Below are 21,008 nucleotides of genomic sequence, written 5' to 3' on the forward strand. Positions count from 1 at the left end.
AGTGGCTAATTGTGGCTTAAACTAAGCAAGAGGCTGTATGCAGTTTCAGCTTGTTGACAATCAGGGCACCATGCCAACTCATGGGCTGTATTTCTTGGATTCACTGGCTTTTGATTTCGTTTGAAATTGAAACAGATGCAGTTTTTTAAGGAATGAGGGTATCCTTCTTTGGTAACCTTTACTTGTTTTGCTTTGAAAGGCATGAGGCTGGAACCTTGCAGCCATTCAGACATACATTCTGGTTTGGAAAAGGACAAGGAAAGACACAAAATCCATTTTCAGATGCAAATCTTACACAGACCTTTATTGTTCCATTAATTATTGCTTTTTTCTTTTTACATCAAAACACATTTACAAGCCCACTGCAGTCTTTCAAAGTTCAACATATTCCTTTGTCTTTTATACAAACTGATTTCATGCTCTTGTGACGTTCTTCAACCTTCAACAATTCCACCTTTCTAGTAACATGCTTTTTATCTTTCTTTGAAAACAACACTCGCAGGCTTTTCACCAGCGCATCAAACTTTCATACTTTGCTCAAGAGACTACAACAAAAACACAATCAGACCAACAGCTGTGGTTGTGTGTAGTGCCTTGAATCAAAGTCAGTCTCTTCTCATCTAATACAATACAAAGTTTCCATCAATTCTTGCGTCAACATTTCTCAAGCCCTCATACAACTTACAGGTTCCTTGCCAGCAATCGGTGACTGTTGTTTAAGTGAACTCCTGTGCTTAGACAAGCATATACATGCCATGGTCCATTCTGCACACACAGGCAGGACTCCACAAGTAAAGCTCCATGCAAGATGCTACATTGAAAAATAAACCATTTCATGTTGGGGGGAGTCAGCTTTCGTAATAAAAAAGCCAACATGGCTCAGTTTTAATTTTACATGAGTAAAATAAAATACCACATATTTTGATCTGTCAACAGTGTAAATTACATGACTATTTCACTGCCATTTCTTTTGGTTTTTGAAAAGAAAAAAAAAATAAAACTATTGGATTTAAATTAATGCCAACTGTCATAAATCATATACAGCTGAAGAGTCTGGGTGATGAAACAAAGGTTGATAGGAATGTACTGAAATAAGACTCTTCCAACAGAGCTCTGAATCAGACTTTTGGCAATATCGGACGTTTCCGAGTTCCAATTTCTTCATTTCTTTGCTGTGTTCATACTTTATTGCTTTTCTTGAATATCCTCAATTTTTTTCAGCTGAAAGCTAAACAGTGCTGGTTCAATGAAAATGAAAGAGCTACAGTAAATTTCTGATTGAAAATATATATAAAAAAGGTAGAACTTTAATTACAAACAAAATCAAAAATAATACCTAACTAACAGTAAACAGGAGATGTGTGATCTCACGCTCACTCGCTCACAGTCTCTTACAGAATATGTGCATGTGAATCTTTTCTTGTGATCGATCCCTTGAGATCACAACACGCAGTCCGTCTTGAGAGTCCTGCATGTCACTGGTACGGATTCGTTCCCTTGTGGGACGGGTTGGAGTGGAGGGGGTATAGCTGCCATTAAGGACAGTAACACAAAAACACTGCTGCAGAACCACTTGGTTCCAACACACACATAAATACAAGTCCGCTGTACCCTGGGCTTGTCCAGGGATGAGCTTAAGTCCTGGAAGAGTCCTCTGGTTAGTACTAAACCATTGTCTCCTTCCTTTTACCCAGCGAACAGAGCACACGCTTGTCCTTTTTGGATTTGCGGGGTGGGGATGTGGAGGTTGAGGAGGATGTTGAAGAGGTAGAGAGGGTGGAGGTGGCAGAGGGAGTAGGACTGGGGGGTTCGTCACTCTCAGGTGAGCTGGGCGCTGTGGCTGCACTTTGGGGCTGGTTCTCATCAGTCTCTTCCATATGGACAACGGCAGATGCTGTGGAGGAGCGGCGTTTGGAGCGGACATCAGTGTTGGTAGCCGGGGCTTCGCTCTGGATGACAGACATGGCGCTGCGCAGGCAGTTGAGCCACTGCTGCTTGTGGAAAATGTCATTGACCTGAAGCGTGTGAGACTGGCCCTGCGCTGGGTCTTGAAAGCGAACACGGAAGATGTTCTTGGCTGCAGGAGGAGAGAGATAATGAGCAGTGTTAAAATAAATGAATGCGAAAAAAGAGGCGCTGCAGATTAAGCAATAGCCAAAACCAACATGACAAAGTCCTTTACATAACTAGGGTCCTTCTCATGTCATTATATAACCAAACTGTGCTGTCAATCACTTAGGCTAATGTGATATATCGGTTCTGATATTTCGTCTAAGTGCTGAGAGCCCACAGCTCTTATGTTATACAGTTACAGCACTGAATGCAGCAAGGCTGCAGGAGAAAAAGTTCATCTCACCTTTGTCAGCATTGCTGAAGGCCCCTCTGAAGGAGCCGCCCATGCGCACGTCTCCGTCCTGCAGGTCCTCCACCACTAGGTCCTGCACGGGGATGGGCTGGCGATATACTTGGAAACAGTGGCGGTCGTTCCGCGTCACAGGCCGAGTTACGACCAGAACTTCGGTAAAAAGGAACACATGCAGTTTCTGCAGAGCAGAGCAGAAAAGACAGATTAGAGAGATTAAAGACTGTTGGGCAGACTGTGTAGACACTCAGAAACCAAGTATTTTCTTTGCCTCCCATGTTGTAATCATTACAGAAATTCCTGGGTCACTGTGTCATCGTTTAGAAAGATTAGAATTGGGTGTTGCATGACTGGTTAATGATTTGCGATAATTCTCATGAGGACACAGGCAGAAAAAGTGATGTGTCTGTATGTGCAAGACTTACCGTTCCACTCTTGTTGCGCAGTTCCCCATGACATAGCAGGCTCTTGCACTGCTCTATGCGTGGGTCTTTCTGTCTGTCATCCAGATACTCCAGCTTATCAATGTAGTACTGGCACTCAGACTCGCCCTTCTTCATATTAATATCTGCTAGCACGCCCTGAATGATGCTGACCTGCAAGGATGTAAACATACAAGACCATTTAGAAACTACTCCCTAATGTCTCCACAGGCAAAACTTCTGTAAATGTGCTTGCGTATCTCTCTCTCTCTCTGTATTGCTCTATTTCTACTCACAGCTTGCTCAAGGCTGGTGGTGTCCGGGTGTTCGGGCGGCGTGTGTCTGAGAATCTCTCTCAGCAGGAGTGGGTATTTAACCAGGCGCGAGCGGGGGATGTCCAGGAAGCTCCACAGGTCCAGTTTCCTGCTGAAGGGCGACTCCAAGCAGCGCTGCAGGAAGTCCTGCACCCGTGGGTCCTGCTTCTTCTGGTCTAGAAGGGCCTTGGCTGCCAGCTGGTTGCTGCAGTACGCCCGATATGCGTTCAGTCTCGGCAGCTATGGAGAGATGGGGGGTGTCAGTGACTTAAATCTCACTTTTAATACTACATAATGAGAGGAATGAAACTGCACTTGTAGCTCTTACCCAGTTGACTACGATTTGGCCGATCTCTCCCACTGTGCCGTCAGGGCCTGTAGCCTTCGCCAACTGAGCCAACAGATCTGGCAGGAGGGTGAGATGTTAGTGTCACTGAATGTTACAAACACAAACAGACACAAGGACAGGAGAAATGGAGTGTTATATTCACCTTCATGAAGTGGGATGTAAGCGTCCAGATCACCAAAAATGGCCGTTAGCTCCTCCTCGGACATGATTGACAGTTTCAGCATTGGGTCATGGTATGCCTGTAAACAAAGAATCAATCAATCAATCGGTTCATAACAGTCCACTGTAATCTTAAACTTAGAAAAGGCAACTGTTTAGACTTTTTGAGAGCACAGCCAGTCTCTTGCACAACCTGTTTGCATACTGACTTTCGTAAGCACTAATCCAAAAAGATACCAACCTTGCGAGCGAGCTGGAGGTCCTCAATCAGGTCCTGCTCTCCCCGAGAGAGCTCAAAGATTGCCTGAATAAACAGAAAACAACATGACGTGTTACTTCAGATATTTAGTATGTTAGTAACAAAATGATCAACAAGCCAAAAAGACCACTTTAGCAAACGCATTTGCGTTTGCTGTAATGTCTGTCTAAGGAGGCTAGAGAGTGGAGGTCTGTGAGTCACACCAGTGGGCCTCTGTTAGCTCAGAGTGTCTGGCTGTGAGGTATGAAAATTCAGTTGCAATGCTCTATTCCACTCTGCTCAGCCAGAGCACACCAAATAAACAAAGCCAGCCCCAGCGAGAGAGAAAAAAAAAAAATAGGAAAGCGTCCAAGCCCTAGGCCCTCAGGGTTTAATAAGTCTCTTGGCCTGATTCAGTAGCGTCTGGCTGGGAGGGGGGATTTCGTAGTCTGGGTTGTTCTGTGCTGTTCTTTTTCTCCAACTTTAGCCACACTCACCTCCTGTCGCTTGATCTCCTTGGTGGAGAAGGTTCCTTTCTGGTGTACGTCTAGGGTCTCGGACCACAGCGTGCTGTTACGGCGCTTGGGGGGTGTGGGTGCCGCTGCCTTGCTGCAGGCCTTGTGCTGGGGCACGCTTGGGGACCGCCCGTCGCCCCGAAACGAGGCCTGGAGGGTCTGGCCGAAGCGGCGGACGGCCCCATTCTTCACGGGGGAGATGAGGTTCGCCAGCGAGGTGACTCGGCCCAGTGGCCGCACGCGCTTAGTACTGGGTTCCTTTAAGAGGGAGAAAAAAAAAAACCCAAAAAAAACAAAATTAATATTCCATCTGTATCTACCTATATGACCACAAGTGACCACAATTACTTTAACATAATTAACAACTAAACTGCGTCTTATGACACAATCAGAATGAAGCTTGGAAATAGCCAGAGGACACGGGAGCTGGTCGGCTGACTAATCTCACATGAAAACAAGGAGGTGCATGACCAGTCATAGGACACACTTTCCTCTTGGACTCCACCGCCTAGGGGAAAGATGGATGGAAGGAGGGAGGAGAGGAAAGGAAAGGAGAGAGGTGCTAAAGGGGTGGATTTGGGGTCAGACTGGCTGGCGTTTCCTGGGCTGTGGACATGCAGGCAGAAGCTGGAATCCCTGGAGACAGCAGCTGTTGGGTACATCACGTGTGGAAGACCCCTCAGCAAGAAAGAAAAAAAAATAAATGCACAAAGGGCCCTTTCTGCCTGTAGCCCTAGAGATCAGGGGGTCTGTAGGCATCTGTGGAATGCTCAAGACCCCTTGCTCAGTTGTGCTGACACAAACGCATAATTTCTTTGCAGCATAAGGGAGACAATAGCAAAACGTTATAATCCTCTGTTATCTTGTTTAATTCACTTCCACAGAGGTTGAAGGGCTATCGTTGATATACATATGTCTATGCCTGAGTCCAGACCAAGGGAACAGACCCAAGCCTGGTAAACAAGGCGTACTTAAACCACCCCCCACCCCACCTCCTCCATACTGCCCTTCCATTTTTCCTTCATGCTTCTCTTGTAATCCTCGAGTGAGGCTGACAGTCTCATGTTGAGACAGGCCCTACAGGGCTTTTGCGTGAGAGGGAGAAGCACACCTGAACCCCATAATGACTGGGACTTGAGCCAACCCCAACAAACCATCAAGGGGAGGAGGAAAAAGTCAAAGCAGACATGCAGGATTACTTTAAACTATAATCACTGTCTTAAAACACTCTGGAGCTTGATGCGGGAAAATAGACTGCACTACAACTTCACGGTATGACACTGACAACTGTTTATGTGCGTAATCCATTTCAAATGCATTATTAAATATGGACACTTGGCTTCCTGTCCACAGCACTGTAATAGGGGCTGTGTTCAGCTTGCCAAAATGAGACTGATGAACAGTCCTGCTTTTCAGGCTCTGACCAGTACAAACAGCTGCACAGTAGATCCACTAGTTTACGTTAGCCGGAACCTCCACTGAGGACAAACTTGGCTATCTGAGACCACCAGACAGACTAACAGACCAAATAATTCACCCTGCTATTCTTCTGCTGAAAGATCACATATGAATCTTCACAGGTGGTCCAAGGGGGGAAAACCTTTATATTGGATTAGAAGAAGGCTGACTTGTTGATAAAGGCTGACAACTAAAATTAAACGCATGAGCTAATGAGGCAAAAGAATGAACTGATGAAGTGATCAGAGGCTTTAAATAAACCTTGGCAAGGTTTCAGCTGCCGACAGCATTTTTCCTGTCATTTTAAGTGGCCCTCCAATAACAAAATGTCCCCCTCAACTGTATATTAGCTTTTGGAAAGGGAAACAAGTAGGCAGACAGATAGACAGATAGGAGCAGCTATTTCTGGCATTGCTGACTGTGAGGGAGCTCGCAGGAGAGCAGGCCCGGGCCCCAGGAAGCCCCCCTGAGGAACCAGTTTACACTACTGTTGGTCTGACTGTGGTCTTCGCTGGGGATGAAGGGGGGTGGGGAGGGGATTTGGGTGTCCCCTATTTATTCCCCTGCTGAATAACCATTGATTTGCAATGCAGACCACACCAATGTTCAAACTACTGATCAATAAAAAGGCTGAGTGCATTATTGCGAAACTGCTGGGTAACTTTAAAAAAAGGAGAAGAAAACGTAGTGTGTGCTGCGGAATGAGGCAACCACTAAAAATAAAGTCTGAGGACACCAGTTCCTAAATTACTTCACTCATTCATAGTTCTGCCTGACTTCTCGTTCAGCTTTCCTGGAAAAGCAACCACTTCTCTCTCTCCACTTCTGAATCACCGGAGCCGAAACCACAAAAGGGAAGAAGCACCCAAAGTACAGAACTTAGCAAACCAGCTCTTTATCTAAATCCTCTTTCCTCACAGTATAGCTGCAGTTCTCAGCAAGCCTGGGTGGAGCAGGGGTGGGGGGCACACCTGGGTTGTGGGCTGCCATAGTCTGTCATTGCTGTGAAGCTGCTGGAATGCTTTTTATCCCAGTGTGTGCAGCCCTGAGGGCACCTCAGTCCACCGATCTGCTTTACCTGTGATTCAGGTCTGCAGTCACTCATTCACTCCGTCCAGGCACATTCATTTACACATGGTTGACCATTAAAGCAGGCCAGTCCAAAATGCTCTTATATCTAGACAACAAGTCAAAATCGGCTAGTCCTGTGGCCACAGGTAGCAGACCTTTGACCTCCTTCGGAGGCTACGATTTGTAACACGTACACATTTACTCTGTCTAACACACACCTTAGAGAAACACACCTGCATGGCCTTCACAGAACAGCGTTGTTAAGGTGAAGATAAGAGCCAGGACAAGGTTCTGACTCAACTGATAACACAGTGGGAACAAACGTGTTCCTCTATGTACAAAGTGGGAAAATACAGCCAGAGTTATATGGTATAATGTCATCTTTAAGCATCTGAATCTCACCTCAAGTTCTTTACAAGCCTGGTTCTGGTAGTCTATGTTCTGTAGAGTCCGTTTGATAGGCACCACACCAGGTTCATCGTAAGCCACCATTTCTTTCAGTAAAATCCACTGGTAAGGTTGTTCTATTCCCAAGAGTTAGCGATAGTCCACAAACAGTTCAGAAATTCGAATGAAAAAAAAATTAAGCAGAGGAAAGGGGTTAAAAAAAACAACAGTTCTGTACCCCTAAAACTTCTTTGTCCGCCTGAGCGGCACTGTCTAACTTCTAAAAACGCACACACGGTGTGCTCTGATAATCTCCAACTTTGTTCTGTGGATGTGGGAGGGCAGAGAACTCAAATACTCAGCGCTGGGGAAAGGAGGGGCCTAGTTGTAAAACCCCACCCAATTTAGAAAGAAAGGGGTGGGGATAAGAAAAATGGCCTGAACCAGACAGGAGGATAGCCAAGAAACCCCTGTGTCTATTTTACAGAGAGTGAAAAGTATGTAGTAGGAATTGATGCAAGATCAAGTTTGCGAGTACACAGAGAAGTTTACATAGACCATTCATTCATAAAGGTTAAAGAAGTTAAGGCAAAAAGAGGTTCAATACTGACAGAATCTAAACTAAAATCTGTTTTTTTAAATTACATCAGCTCTTTAACTTGGAAGCATCAGAATTCATTGCAATGATAGAGGTTTTCAAGTAGCATCATCAACTAATATATAAATTGTTACACTGTGCATGCTTTCTGTCCATACAGCTGACACTACTGTTGTAACACTATCAGTAATTCCTTGTTTGGGCCTTAAGTCAAGGTTTTACATCTTTCAAAAGCATTTAAGCAACACTTTTTCCAATTTAACATGACTAGAGATAGACATCTAGACATGAGCTAAGCGATACAGCTTAAAGTAGAGGAGTAGAAGTCCACGATAAGGGTAAATGTGGATTGGGACAAGAGCCACTGACAAGCTGTATGGAAGGTGCAAAGTGCAGTACCTTGTGTTCTGAAATCTGCCTAATGAAGGAGAGAGTCGTTATCACCCTCATCAGGCAAAGCGGGGCAAGGGGGAGCTGGGGGGGGTGATCAATAGAAATATCAATCAAAGTTTTAAGGAGTAAGAGCTGAGGCACCCACCCACCCAGCCATCCTTCCACCCCACTGGTCTCAGTGTATTGATTAAAGGTGGGGGTAGTTTGGTCCAAAGGTAACAAAAAGTTTCACAGCAGACAGAAGTGAGAAACTGAACGTGGCCACACCAAAAAACAGAACTACCTGAACGAAACCTTCCGCATCCATCTACATTCTGCACCCAAAACTGCACAACCAGTTAATCTACATTTGTATGCAGTATAAAAATGACCCCTGGGGTGTGCTGTATGCTGTGAGAGTCTACGCCTACAGTATTTACTGCTACTTTCCCATACAGTTAAATAAAAACTTCAGCTGTGCAAATGGAGCTGAGCATTTTGTATGTGTAAGCTAGGTGTAAAATGGTGTAAATAAGACTTGTGAGTGTGTGCTAAGCAAATGGAGGACAGTAGTTTAGTGGCCCTCCGCTCACCCTGCTATGTCAATAGTGAAGTGTGAAACTGCACATATGCAGCACTGCGTTTGCGTGGGAAGTTGCCTTGTGGTATTGGGGTTAAAATGGGAGCAGGCTTTGCTTTTTACTTGGTCATAATGTAGCAAGCTGATCGAGCAATTAAGTTTTATATATATATATATATATATATATATATATATATATATATATATATATATATATATATATGTAAGCACAATGTGTCAGGAAAAAAAGTCTATTTACTGTAAAAGTTCTAAGGTAGAATTTTAATTATACATTTTAATCAATTGCCAACTACTCCCATCACAATACACAAATCACCTGATCACAATTATTTGTGCTGACTGCTATTACTTTCCGGAGTTGTTTGTTTTCACAACAGGTTCACATCAGAACAAATAGAATGAGAATTGGGCTGAGACAAATGCATGTAAATAAAAGAAAATGTATTTATTAAGGCGTGTTATGGTTCTCACAAAAACAACAGAAGTTCTGACTGGTGCTGTAATGTTTTTAAAAGGCAGCAGTGAGAAGTTTGTTTATTTCGACTTGAGGTGTGTCTCAACAGTTTTGGAGCGACTGAGCATTGACAACTACGAGGCAAAATAACTAAATCAGCCAAAATGGCCACTTTAGGCTTGTACTTTAACAGTGGCACACAATGAACAGAAAAGACAAATGTTAATCGCAATTATTTAAATGTCAGTTAACAGTCAACTATGATTTCATGATTATGACAGGCATATTACCAACTAATCATTCCAAATTCACTGAGAAAGAAAATGAATAGTTAAGGTTGAGGCTAATAGATTGTTTTGTTCCTTTGAAATCAAGTTTAATCAAGTAATCATGGCTAAAATGGGTTCTGCAAGCTACATGAAACTCTCACTGGGCGTGCTCTGGTGTGTATGTGTTTAAGTCAACCACAGAACACAGCAGCCTCCACACTTATAATATGGAAAGATACGGCATATTGTCCTTTCTGTTTTGACAAGGGGTTTGGCAGTCTTTTGGATGGTGGACATGGCTGAACCTGCACAACACCTCATGCTCTTCTTCCTGCAAGGTAACACCCAGACACCTGGGCAGCTGGAGAAATGGTATGAAACAATGCACACCTCCCACCCACCCACATACTTGAGTCACTACACTCTAGCTTGCCAGGAACAGGGTTGTCGAACATGCTTTGATGCTTATTATCAGACAACTCAGCCACACAGTTCTACAGAATAAGGCCTGCAGAGCTATTTCTGCAGTTGCCACTCCTCAGCTGAGCTGACTGCTGCCCTCTTATGAAAGCTGAGGTACTGCAGGCCAGAGGAACCTCTAATACCAATGTATTGCCCCAATAACGGACTTAAAAGAATGTCAAAAGGATCATGTTTAGCAGTGATGCTGAAGCATCATGACAGACCCCCTGAGAAACATGATTCATTGCATTAATGATCCAAAAAGTCCATTTTACTCCCTGACATTACTTCACTGTCTTTGGACTCCACACTCTAAACACTTACACTAAACAAACAGAGCAAAGGTAAACTATGGAAACCCTTTCTGAAGTGGTCATGAGGAGGTGGTGATCCCACGGTTGCCTTATTTTAGAAGATGTACTTCCAGATAAAGATGATGGTGCGTATAAAACTCTTTATTTGAACAGACCGGAAGAGATGACCTCCTCTTTAACAAAGGTGTGAGAACACTAAGCAAGTCTGCACAGTGTGTGCGCAAAGGCCTTATGTTTACTATTTATTTCTATTTTTTCTATCTCAATGTAGGTCACCTGCCTTTCTCCTGAAGTCTTGTTTATCCATCCTTTTACCTGAAATGATTCCTATCTATTCCCTCTCCTGCACACCTTATAGGAAAGGCTCACAGAAAAAAAACTACATTTATATAATATCCCCTTTACTTCAAATATTGGTGTCTAAAGTCTGCTTCTTTAGTTTTGCTCTGGAGCTACGAGGTTAATGTAGCTAAGAAAATCTTTTTTGGGTGTCGTCAGCCTCTACTGAAGCAGCAATCGACAATTTTTGTGCCAATCAGCTACGTTTGGGGTTGAGGCAAACTGTATAAATTAATTTTTATTTAGCAAACAATTCCATGAAGGCCTAAAGAATTTAGCATACCACCCACTGCAAATATGTTGTAAACAGATAGACACTTCTGTGTAGCTCAATCAGTTCACACCCTTTCATAGTTTCCGAGAGTAACTCTGATCTGCTTCATCCTGTTACAAATAAGGAAAGCGAAAATACACTGCAATACAATTCTAACAAAGACGTGCACCATCATGCGCTTTATGATACAGATATCACAGTCATGATCTGGTATTACACAAAATATGAGTTCCTATGAAGGGCAGAACAGAAACACTGCACAACATCCTACAGAGGCAAATGAAAATCCTGCTATTTTATCACTGGCATTTTGTTTCATGCTAGATAAAAACAAAGGGTTCTTTGAGCAACGCCACAGAAGAACCATGTTTGTTTCCCGTTCAATGGCTGGTTCTGTAGAGAACTACTTTTGTAACTGAGATGTGTGTGAACAAACTTTTTAATGATCGCATTATGTAAACTTGGTGAAATTGGTACAAGAACTTTCTATTATGAGAAAGTTATTTAAGCCTTAAATCCTTTACACTCACAGCTCATTTGCGGTGATTCTATTGGGAGTTTATGAAACCAAGTAAAATGCAAGTTTGTCTGAAGTATGCTAGCTAAAAATATGAAACACAATGTTTCAAATAGCAAATCACATGTATAACTTTGGCTGGTTATCTCTAGAGCTTTACAGAACTATACTGAGCCCAGTTTCAATTACCTTATTGAATGGGACGAGAAAAACAAGTGAATAAATACTAAATCACAAATCTCTTCTTCACACATGGTTATTTAGGGAAATGAAAGGGGTTCTTGTATGGCAGTTCTATGTTTTTAAGAGTGTAGCTGCCTAGATGCTACAAAATCAGAGCTCGCAATATCTGTCCGAACAAGACAGGACCTGACTGCTCATGCTGGGTTTGGACGTCATTTCCCGAATATTTTCAGGCTCGGGTTGGGTTTAAATTTCACGTTTGGGTTCTCACAGCCCACCTCACACTTAACATATTATACCCTGCATTTCCTCCTACATTAGTTTTCTCCTAACTTTATTCTCCACTGCTTCAACTACCTAAAATCACATTTTCATCTGGTATGCTGGAGACCCCTCTTAACACTGAGGTCCACAAGACACATGCTTGTGAGAAAATGTAACAAACACTGAACAGATTCAGGAAACTACAGCTTAGTACCGCTAAAAGAATAAGTCATTTGTTCGGCCAAAAATATTTTTATACGTTCAAAATCTTACATGTAATGTGTTCTACACAATTAAATAAACTTTTAGGAATACGCAGGTGGAGGCATGAGAACAGTGCAGCAAGGAAAGTTTATCCAGACTAGAAAACGATTGAAATGCTGTTTAAAAGCATTATTTGACAAATTCTTTCACGCAGTCTTCAAGCTTAACTTTGAACAGCTGATTATTTTATAGCATATTATTCTATATTGTTTTACATTTTACTTGTCTGCACTCTAATGATGACTGTTACTATCCCTACACAGTATCCTGTGCTATCCTGGCAAGGTTTATTCAGGTTTGGGTCTGTTTCGGACATTACTGTTGTACTCAGGTCAGTTCGGGACGGTAAACATGATGTGGTTCAGGTCAAGCTGGTTTTAGACAGAATCGTGTCAAACTTAAGATTGAGTTTGGACTCAAAATGCAATTATGTGTGTCAGGTTGGGCCTGGGCAGAAAATCCTCTGGCAGTATTTCAGCTGGACACACAGCATCTCTGGACCTGGTGTTGTGTGGTATTATTATTTTTTTTATTTTCCCCTCTATTACTTTTTATCACACCAGCCAATCTTGCACAGAACAAATGAAGGGCACTTGAAACAAAATACTTGAAATCAAACTCCCACTTGTTGCACAATAGTTTATTTAAGTGCAGTTGACTATGAGTGCACACCCTCAAACAGAGCTGGTTGCCACCAAACAGAACAGGTAACTAATATCCACACACATACACCTTGCTGACTGGACACAGCAGACGGCGGGAACAGACAGTATACTATATGATGTGCTCATACTACTGTTACTTAACACACACAGACAGTATAACAGTATTAAGGTAGTTCCTATTATTTTCCGTGACACTGTAATTAGCAGTGATTAGCACACTGTAGTACATAATGCATTATGTGGAATCATCTTTGATTAATCAGACTGTTCATACTGGGACTTTGTCAGAATGGTTTCAGAATATTCAACTGAAATACCTCAGATTGGATGTCATTTCACGAGCAGAGTAGTTTGTAGCTGGAAATGCTAATAGGAAGTTCTAGAATCAGGAGTCTACAGAGGGAGATGACGTGGCTTGTCTCTATTTACTTGTTCCCTGTACACGTGTGAAAATCAGGGGTGTTTGAAAACTGACTTGCACCTTTGTTTTTTAAAGGATTATCCGTCCTGAAGCAGCTTCTGGCATTAGTGATAGTCACTTAATACAAGTGTGTGTGTGTCAGTTTACTCACTTCTGCTGGCCTTTAAAGTTCATGGTACCAACACTTCTGTTCTCTTGTTATGGGTTACAAGGCAATACTAGGGGAGGTGGAGAACACCTGGAGGTCCCCTTCCCCCGTACGTCATGCATAGATTAGGCCTTGCGCATCTGTGTGTGTTGGTATGTTTGAACAGGGGGTGGGGTGAAAGATGGAAGTCTAGAACATGGCCTGGTGAAACATGTTTAACAACAAGACTGAAGCTACAAGAACAAATATGTGTATTTCACACCAACTTGGACTCAGTGGTTTCAGCCAAGAGTGTGGCTTAAGTGTCCCCACAATCGCATCTGCACTCGACAGATTCCAAAAGAGAAATTTCATTAATTTAGCTCAGAAATGTTTAATCCAGAGTAATTTATCAAAATAGATTTCAAAGGCAGAACAGAGACAAAGGAATTTGAGAGGAAGGAATAAAAAGTTGAATTTGGCTCCAGTTTTCATTCTTCATTATTAATAGAACAAAAACATTCGCAAACAGGGCAAAATAATACTTAGGGGGAAAAAAGACTGGCACTGAAGTAATCACCGAAATGAAATGACAAATGTTTTCTAATCCACAAGTTTTACAGTTTAGTGTAGTATATATTTTTTTTGCTTTACTTAGTGTTAAAGGATAAATTAAAGATTTGAAAACATGCATGTAACGGAGAAGAAATGCAAAGTGTAGTGTTATCTAGGGCTGCAATGATTGCTTGACAAAGCAGACTACATTGATTATAAACAGTCACTGTGATTTGTGATTGTGAAGAATAAATGTTAGTATCCACATTAATTTTGGCATTCATTAAATTTGACTCTGTAGGCATGGCGGAAATATATTCTGTCTATCTGTTTCAAGACAGAGATAGTATGTGCCCCAGACAGAACTTCAAGTAATGGAGGCAAATAGAAAAAAACTACCAACAAAAGTCACAGCACATTACAAAAGCACAATATGTGAGTAAAGGTGGTGTCTCACAGCAGCATGACAACAATGCACACACAAAATCTATACTAAAGCACCTGAGTTCCAACACACTTTCTGCTCCTGCTGATAGTCAGTAAGTGCTTTAACTAACTAGCCTAAGAGCACAGGTTGGTAAATAGAACGTCTTGTGGAAAAGAGGATCATTTCAGTGAAGTCGAGTATAATATAAGGGTTTGCAACAAGGTAAAATTTCATCGCAATACCCGAAGACATTTTCGCAACATGTATAATGATTTTTAGTTTTTCTGAGGTTTGATAGGTTGGAACTCAAAAAAAAGGCCCAGTACTGCCAGAATTAAGAATATCGAAAAAATGTGTCATGATATTTGTTTAAAGTCTCACATACTTCCATGCACTAAATCTAGCTAAACAGAATTAATTATGCTCTCTTCGCAAGTTGGTCCGTTTTCAAGTACTGACGACATCCACAATACGAACAGAAAAGAGTATTGTGACAATTTTATCGTGATAATGACAAAAGAGCGTAATATTGGCCAGTCCCAGTACACTGTAGTGAAATTAATGCCATATTGAGGTAGCATTTCAGTAAAGATATTGTAAGGCTCCAGACTAACACCATCCAGTTATCCAGTTATTAACACCAACCAGTTAGCACAGTTAGTTCAGTTTCACAAGAAACCTGAATTTGCTTTTGTTTACATTACTGTTACATTGGTTTCTCCTTTGGAAGCAGGATAACACCAGGGCTGCAACTAATGATTATTTCTATAATTAGTTAATCTAGCTTTCGGGCATGCGCTGCTTTTTGAACTGTCACAACAGGAAAAGTTCCATGGAAGAGTATACGGGAACGAATTATCCAATGCCAAAAATTGTGAAAAAAGAAAACAGAAGATCACAGGAAAGAGAGAGTTGCAGAACTGCAAAACAAACAGGTCTACAAATGGTACGTTTTCTTACATTACAGTATCACTATCCTGAACTTTCTAAATCTAAGAGCAATGCTTTTGTTTAATCATGCGAGGTTTACATTTCAGAACAACACAGTAGGGATTAACTATGGAAACACATGGAGATTAAATTCCAGAAGTTTATAATGGCTGGCTCTGATTGCTTGCTCTTGCAAACAAACACGATTTTATCAGACTCTCCTAAGAACAGCTAGCCAAAAATAGTGTTAAGATTACTGTAAATCACAGTGATACTTTCTCTATCATCTCCTGATGATCTAGGATGCTTCTGGGAAACTTGCAAGGTTGTTTTTATCCTTTTTCTTCGACTTTATTTTTAGTGGTTTATATTTATAGAACAGAGGAAAGCCTTTTTGATATGGACTTGCATTTTGAGCATGCTCTAGAGAGTAGGGAAGTCAATAAGTTGTTTTAGGGCTCATTTAAAAAACATCTCATCGAGTCATCTCCGAGCTGACCTCATGTGCCACTCACCTTAAAGTCAAAGCTGCAAAGACTGACAGCATCATCGTCTTTCTCTCTGCGTTTACGTTTCTGTGGAGAGAAAAAAAAATATATTACAATTAAAAACAAAACAAAAAAAACGACATTAACATATTTAAAAATTCAAAAATAAAAACATTAAACCTAAATGCTGTCACAAACAAACAAACTAGCATACAGAAATTTTTTCTTTATGGCATTTCTCTAATACACACTTTCTGGATAAAACTGCGAGAAGAAAATAAGCTTGAATAAACTCTCTGCTTCCTGCTGCTTCAGACTGCATGGCCTGCAGGCTGGGTGTCTACTGAAAGCAGACATAGCTGTGGTTTACAATGGCCCCCAAGGAGGTCCCATCAAAATCAGGAAGAACATCATTACCCCCAGGAGATTTTAGCATCCAACTGTGTGAATCTTTAAGTGTTGAGGCTCGGCAGGTGAAAAGCATTACCTGCAGTGTGTGTGTGTGTCCATTTCACTACAGGAAGTCACTCTGCAAAACTAGAAATACAAGACCAGCCTGGACGTTTAAAGTGGTGGCCCAATTACAGCTCTGTAAAGTCACAAAGCAGGGAGAAGCTCTTCTTCAGCTTTTAAGGACACACAAATGGGGGAAAAGTGCCCCATAACACTACATTTGTAGTGTCTTATGAGGAGGCCCAAAGGACTATATTGTCCATTTGTGAGTACTTTATTAACAGAATGCCATGTGTGAGCCAAAATGAGCAGAAAACAAAGGCAGCAGATGGCAGCTGAGGGGAGCAATGAAGTCAGTAACACACACACACACACACACACACACACACACACACACACACACACACACACACACACAGAAAGACAGGTGATTTAGTGAAATCTTGAGCAAAGTAGAAATAGTTAAGCCTATACAATCACATATTTTTGTATCTTTCAAACAATTAATACAAGATCAAAAGACAAGGGCTAATTCTAGAGCAGGTTCCAAGAGGGTTAAGATGGGCACAACAGATTTCCAAAACAGTGAGCATCTTCTACTTAACATAAGCATTTCACAGAATCTCCTGCCTACTTGCCATAGGTGGACACATATCAGAATTAGGGAAAAACATGTATTGCATAGCATTCAAAAGCCTACGTCTCAGTTATCTTGTGACACAAACCAAGCTGAAACGAGACAGGACTTGTTTGCACTTTTATGGAATAGAAGAAGCTTAACTAAAGTGCAATCTGGAACTGAAAAACACAGATATAATTCACTTCTGTAGAAGTAGATAAAGCTGTGTGTATACTACATGGCTTTTCACACATTTTTCTCCCTAATTTGCCCCTTCTGACAAATTCTGACAATCGAACTTTGAGGTTGGGAGCTCAATCAGATGCACAGGTGCTTAATTAACAGCATGGAAGATCTAGTAATGTGAGAGGGGAAACTAGTCAATATTTATTCCAAGACAAGAAATTTTTGTAAAAGACGTTCTTTCAGTCTAAGAAATTAAGATGTTAAGTCATGTAGCTTCCCTCTGCTTGAGATGAGAAAGTAATAAACCAGACTATAATGAGTTTTACAAAAGGGGTTTCCAACATATCAGCATGCTTTGTAAATTTCTTTTTCACAATTACATTCAACTATACAGTGTAAACAACGGTTTAAACACTGAACCAATCACTTGGTATTAATGTGACTGCAACATAAGTAACAACTTTACCTCATTCATTACTCTGAAGGTCTCCTGAACTATGACCAAAGGTCTAATTTTAACAGTTTTAAAATAGCTAGCTAGGGGAAAACAACAACAAAGCCACTCCCTCTTTCAGGGGGCTGTTCATTGTTTTGGCCTAACAGACTCAAATGGAAAACACAATAACAGCACAGAGAGCTCTGCACCCTGAATACACAACACGCCTGATAGGCACTTTCACAGGAACGAGAGAAGATATTTCCGAAGGTGAACGAATCCAGTGTTTGCTTTATTCTGAATTTTCCAAACAAACGATACTAAACTGGCACATCAGGAGTGCCAGTGACAAGCACAAACAGAAATATTTAGGCTGTCTAGAGACTCCAGCCTAAATTGTGCTCTTTAATAGAGAACCTGTATCCAAAAACAATAAATGTTGACATTTTCTTTGCCTTACTCCAGCAGCAGGGTACAGAAATAATCCAGTCTGACAGGCCGTCACTCCTCCTTACTGTTCTCATGAGGCCAAGCAATAACAGACATGAAAACTTATGAGCAGTTAAAAAAGTTTAAAAAAGTTCAGAAACCAGTCCCCGGTAGCAAAGTCCGGCAGCATCTGTCCTACAAGAAAATATTCATGATTTTAAAGATTGCGTTCTAGGTATTTTGACTTATTTCTTTAAAATCTCTTGCACACCCTACCAACTATCAGTGTGGAAAACATTTGGTAGACACTTTTTGAGACAACATCTATTATAAATAGAGGCCATTTTAAAAACCTTGCCCATCGTTTGTGTTCTGTTGGCTCCACAAGGGGCGGAGTACTCCAACCTCGATGATCGCCACTTCCTATGTACACCTCCTTGTGTCTACACTGTCAAAAACACACTGCTTTTTCACAGTACTCTGTGTGTGTGTGCATACATATTCTTTTTCTCACACATACACACACACACACACACAAATCAGCCATAATATTAAAACCGTGTTTCTACACTCAGTCCATTTTATCAGCTCCACTTACCATACAGGTGCACTTTGTAGTTCTACAATTACAGACTGTAGTCCATCTGTTTCCATACATACTTTGTTAGCCCCCGTTTACCTGTTCTTCAATGATGAAGAACTAGATGATTACTAACAAAAATTGCATGGCAACAGATGAGCTACTGTCTCTTACTTTACATCTACAAGGTGGTTCAACAAGGCAGGTGTGTCTAATAGAATGGATAGTAAGTGGACACAGTGTTTAAAACTTCAGCAGCACTGCTGTGTCTGATCCACTCGTACCAGCACAACGCACACTAACACACCACCACCACCACCACCACATCAGTGTCACAGCAGTGCTGAGAATGATCCACCACCTAGTAATACCTGCTCTGTGGTGGTCCTGTGGTGGGTGACATGTAACTGGGTGAAATGGGGCTAACAAAGCATGTAGAGACACAGATGGACCACAGTTTGTATTTGTAGAACAACAAAGTGCACCTAGATGGTATGTGGATCTGATAAAATGGATAAAAAGCGTAGAAATCAGGAAGTGTACTTGTGGCCATACGTAGACGTCATTTAGCTCTCATAGTGGTTACGACAGTCAACAGAAAAACGTGATATATAAATATTTCATACATTTCAGGCACAAACTTATAAGTGGCTGGTTGTTTTGGTTGCTAATAGGGCTGGGCGATAAAATGATAACGATAAGTATCACGATATAACTTTTCCTCGATAGAGCGATAAGACAGGTTTGATACATTTTCAATATAATATACTATTCTCACACTTCCACGTTTTAGCGAAAGCCCTGGTGGCGTTTTCTACTGCAAGGAAAGCGACACTACTCTGCTGTCGCCAGGAGAGGGCGCATTTCCAAGTTTTTCCACTTGATTAGAGAGGGCGGAGGTTAAGTCACCAAATATACTTTAGCAACATCTAAAACGCAGAGTTATACAGTCCCTGTTTGAGTGGAGCAACCGGCGATCTGTTCTCCTGTGACCGAGTGACGAGGTCAGTGGCGTATCTGTACTGTCCTACAGTGAACTCACCTCTTTCCATGCATCCTAACAACTTTAGCGGTGTTAAATCACGTCTGCAGCGCCGTGTTACAGCGCCAAACCGTCATATTTTAGTATTAGTGCATTCTATCGCAACAAAAGTGAAAGAAAGAAGTGGGTTTATGTAAATTACAGCCCTGATTTAAACGGAAGTAAACTGAGGAAGCTGTGAGGCGTTGGGAAGCGGGAGAGCGCTAGCTTTCCAGGCTAGCTGTTTTTAGCTGCTGGCTAATTGAAGCAGTGCTCCGTCACTCCACAACACGGAGAACTGATGATACTGTAGATCAAACATGACACAAAAGCACCGCTTCAGTTTAAACATACCTAAAAGGAGGACTCTGTTTGACTGGTGTGAGAGATTCACACTGCAGATAATGCTTTTACACAGCGAACGTCAGATATACTGTGGTTCACCCCTTAAACTACTACGACAGCATAGAGAATCCAGTCGTCGCTAGCTGGTGTCTGAATACTGTGATCTGCTCTGACATGGATGTGGTAGGAGTGACAGCAGTGACCTACCGAACCGAGTTGACGTTGTTGAGAAACTAAAGAGTTTAGCACTGTTGTTGGCCACTTGTTTAGCATTTGTAGCGGGGTAGCCGAGCGCTCGTCACCAGACAGCTAAAAATAATCTGTTTTCTTTCTTAAATCATGACTATTACAAAAATTGCAGCTGTGCTTTTCCAGCTGATAAAAACAGCTCAGAAACTTTCTCCCACTGTCCCAAGACAGACGTGTGAATTGTTCCACTGTTTGGTGAGTGTTTGTCATGATCCGACCATAAGTGATAGTTTAAAACCACAATTAACCACCCAGGCGCAAAATCAGCCTTCAAACGTGAAAGAAATAATGATTCGACATTCACCGCGATGTGTATCGATATCGAACGATATGAATTTTGTTTATCGTGATAACGTTTTTGGCCATGTCGCCCAGCTCTAGTTGCTAAGAATGATAATTTACAAATGTTAACCCACTGTTCAAAGCTATTATAGAAAGAAATTCAATGTGCGAAAATGAAACCACTTAAAACACACTTCACAAAATGAAAAACTCTTCAAATCCACGTGATTCACATGAACAGCATGTTCCTCATTCAGAACAGCAAAAAGCGACGAGTTTACATGCATCCAATTAACAGAGCACCATGAATACACAAAAAACAAAAGATAAAAATCTGATCTACACTGTCTGTCCTGCGTTCATTGATTTTGTTTCGTATTTATTCCAAGTCTTTTGTATTTATTGCAATGTGTATACTAGATTGTTTTGCACCCATCTTTTTCGTGTTACACCATGGTCCTGGAGGAACACTGTTTTGCTTCACTGTGTACTTGTTTATAGCTGAAATGACAAATCCTTTTGAACTTGAACTGATTGCAGTATTAAATGTTGAACTGGTGTATCTACAGAAAGGAGTCTCAAAAACATTTTAAGTTCTACAAATTAATA

The 21,008-nt window shown here is 41.5% G+C and overlaps 1 protein-coding gene across 3 annotated transcripts in view; it reads right to left on the minus strand.

Annotated features, from left to right (window-relative positions):
- Positions 1-273: 273 nt before the first annotated feature.
- The window catches only part of net1 (neuroepithelial cell transforming 1), a 31,537-nt gene continuing 10,802 nt past the window's right edge, over positions 274-21,008 (minus strand). Inside the window, exons 3-11 of one of the 3 annotated variants that reach the window (XM_036563779.1) lie at positions 15,827-15,886; positions 4,342-4,617; positions 3,848-3,910; positions 3,590-3,686; positions 3,427-3,503; positions 3,081-3,338; positions 2,788-2,958; positions 2,357-2,543; positions 274-2,077 (exon numbers count right to left, since the gene is read on the minus strand). In XM_036563779.1, the coding sequence (XP_036419672.1) occupies positions 1,665-2,077; positions 2,357-2,543; positions 2,788-2,958; positions 3,081-3,338; positions 3,427-3,503; positions 3,590-3,686; positions 3,848-3,910; positions 4,342-4,617; positions 15,827-15,886 (1,602 nt within the window). In that variant the 3' untranslated portion in view covers positions 274-1,664. Of the gene's footprint in view, positions 2,078-2,356; positions 2,544-2,787; positions 2,959-3,080; positions 3,339-3,426; positions 3,504-3,589; positions 3,687-3,847; positions 3,911-4,341; positions 4,618-7,290; positions 7,625-15,826; positions 15,887-21,008 lie in introns of those variants that run through there. The other 2 variants (XM_036563780.1, XM_036563781.1) reach the window with 2 other exon arrangements.

The sequence above is a fragment of the Colossoma macropomum genome, unplaced genomic scaffold (genome assembly GCF_904425465.1).
Source record: "Colossoma macropomum unplaced genomic scaffold, Colossoma_macropomum, whole genome shotgun sequence".
Taxonomy (NCBI): domain Eukaryota; kingdom Metazoa; phylum Chordata; class Actinopteri; order Characiformes; family Serrasalmidae; genus Colossoma; species Colossoma macropomum.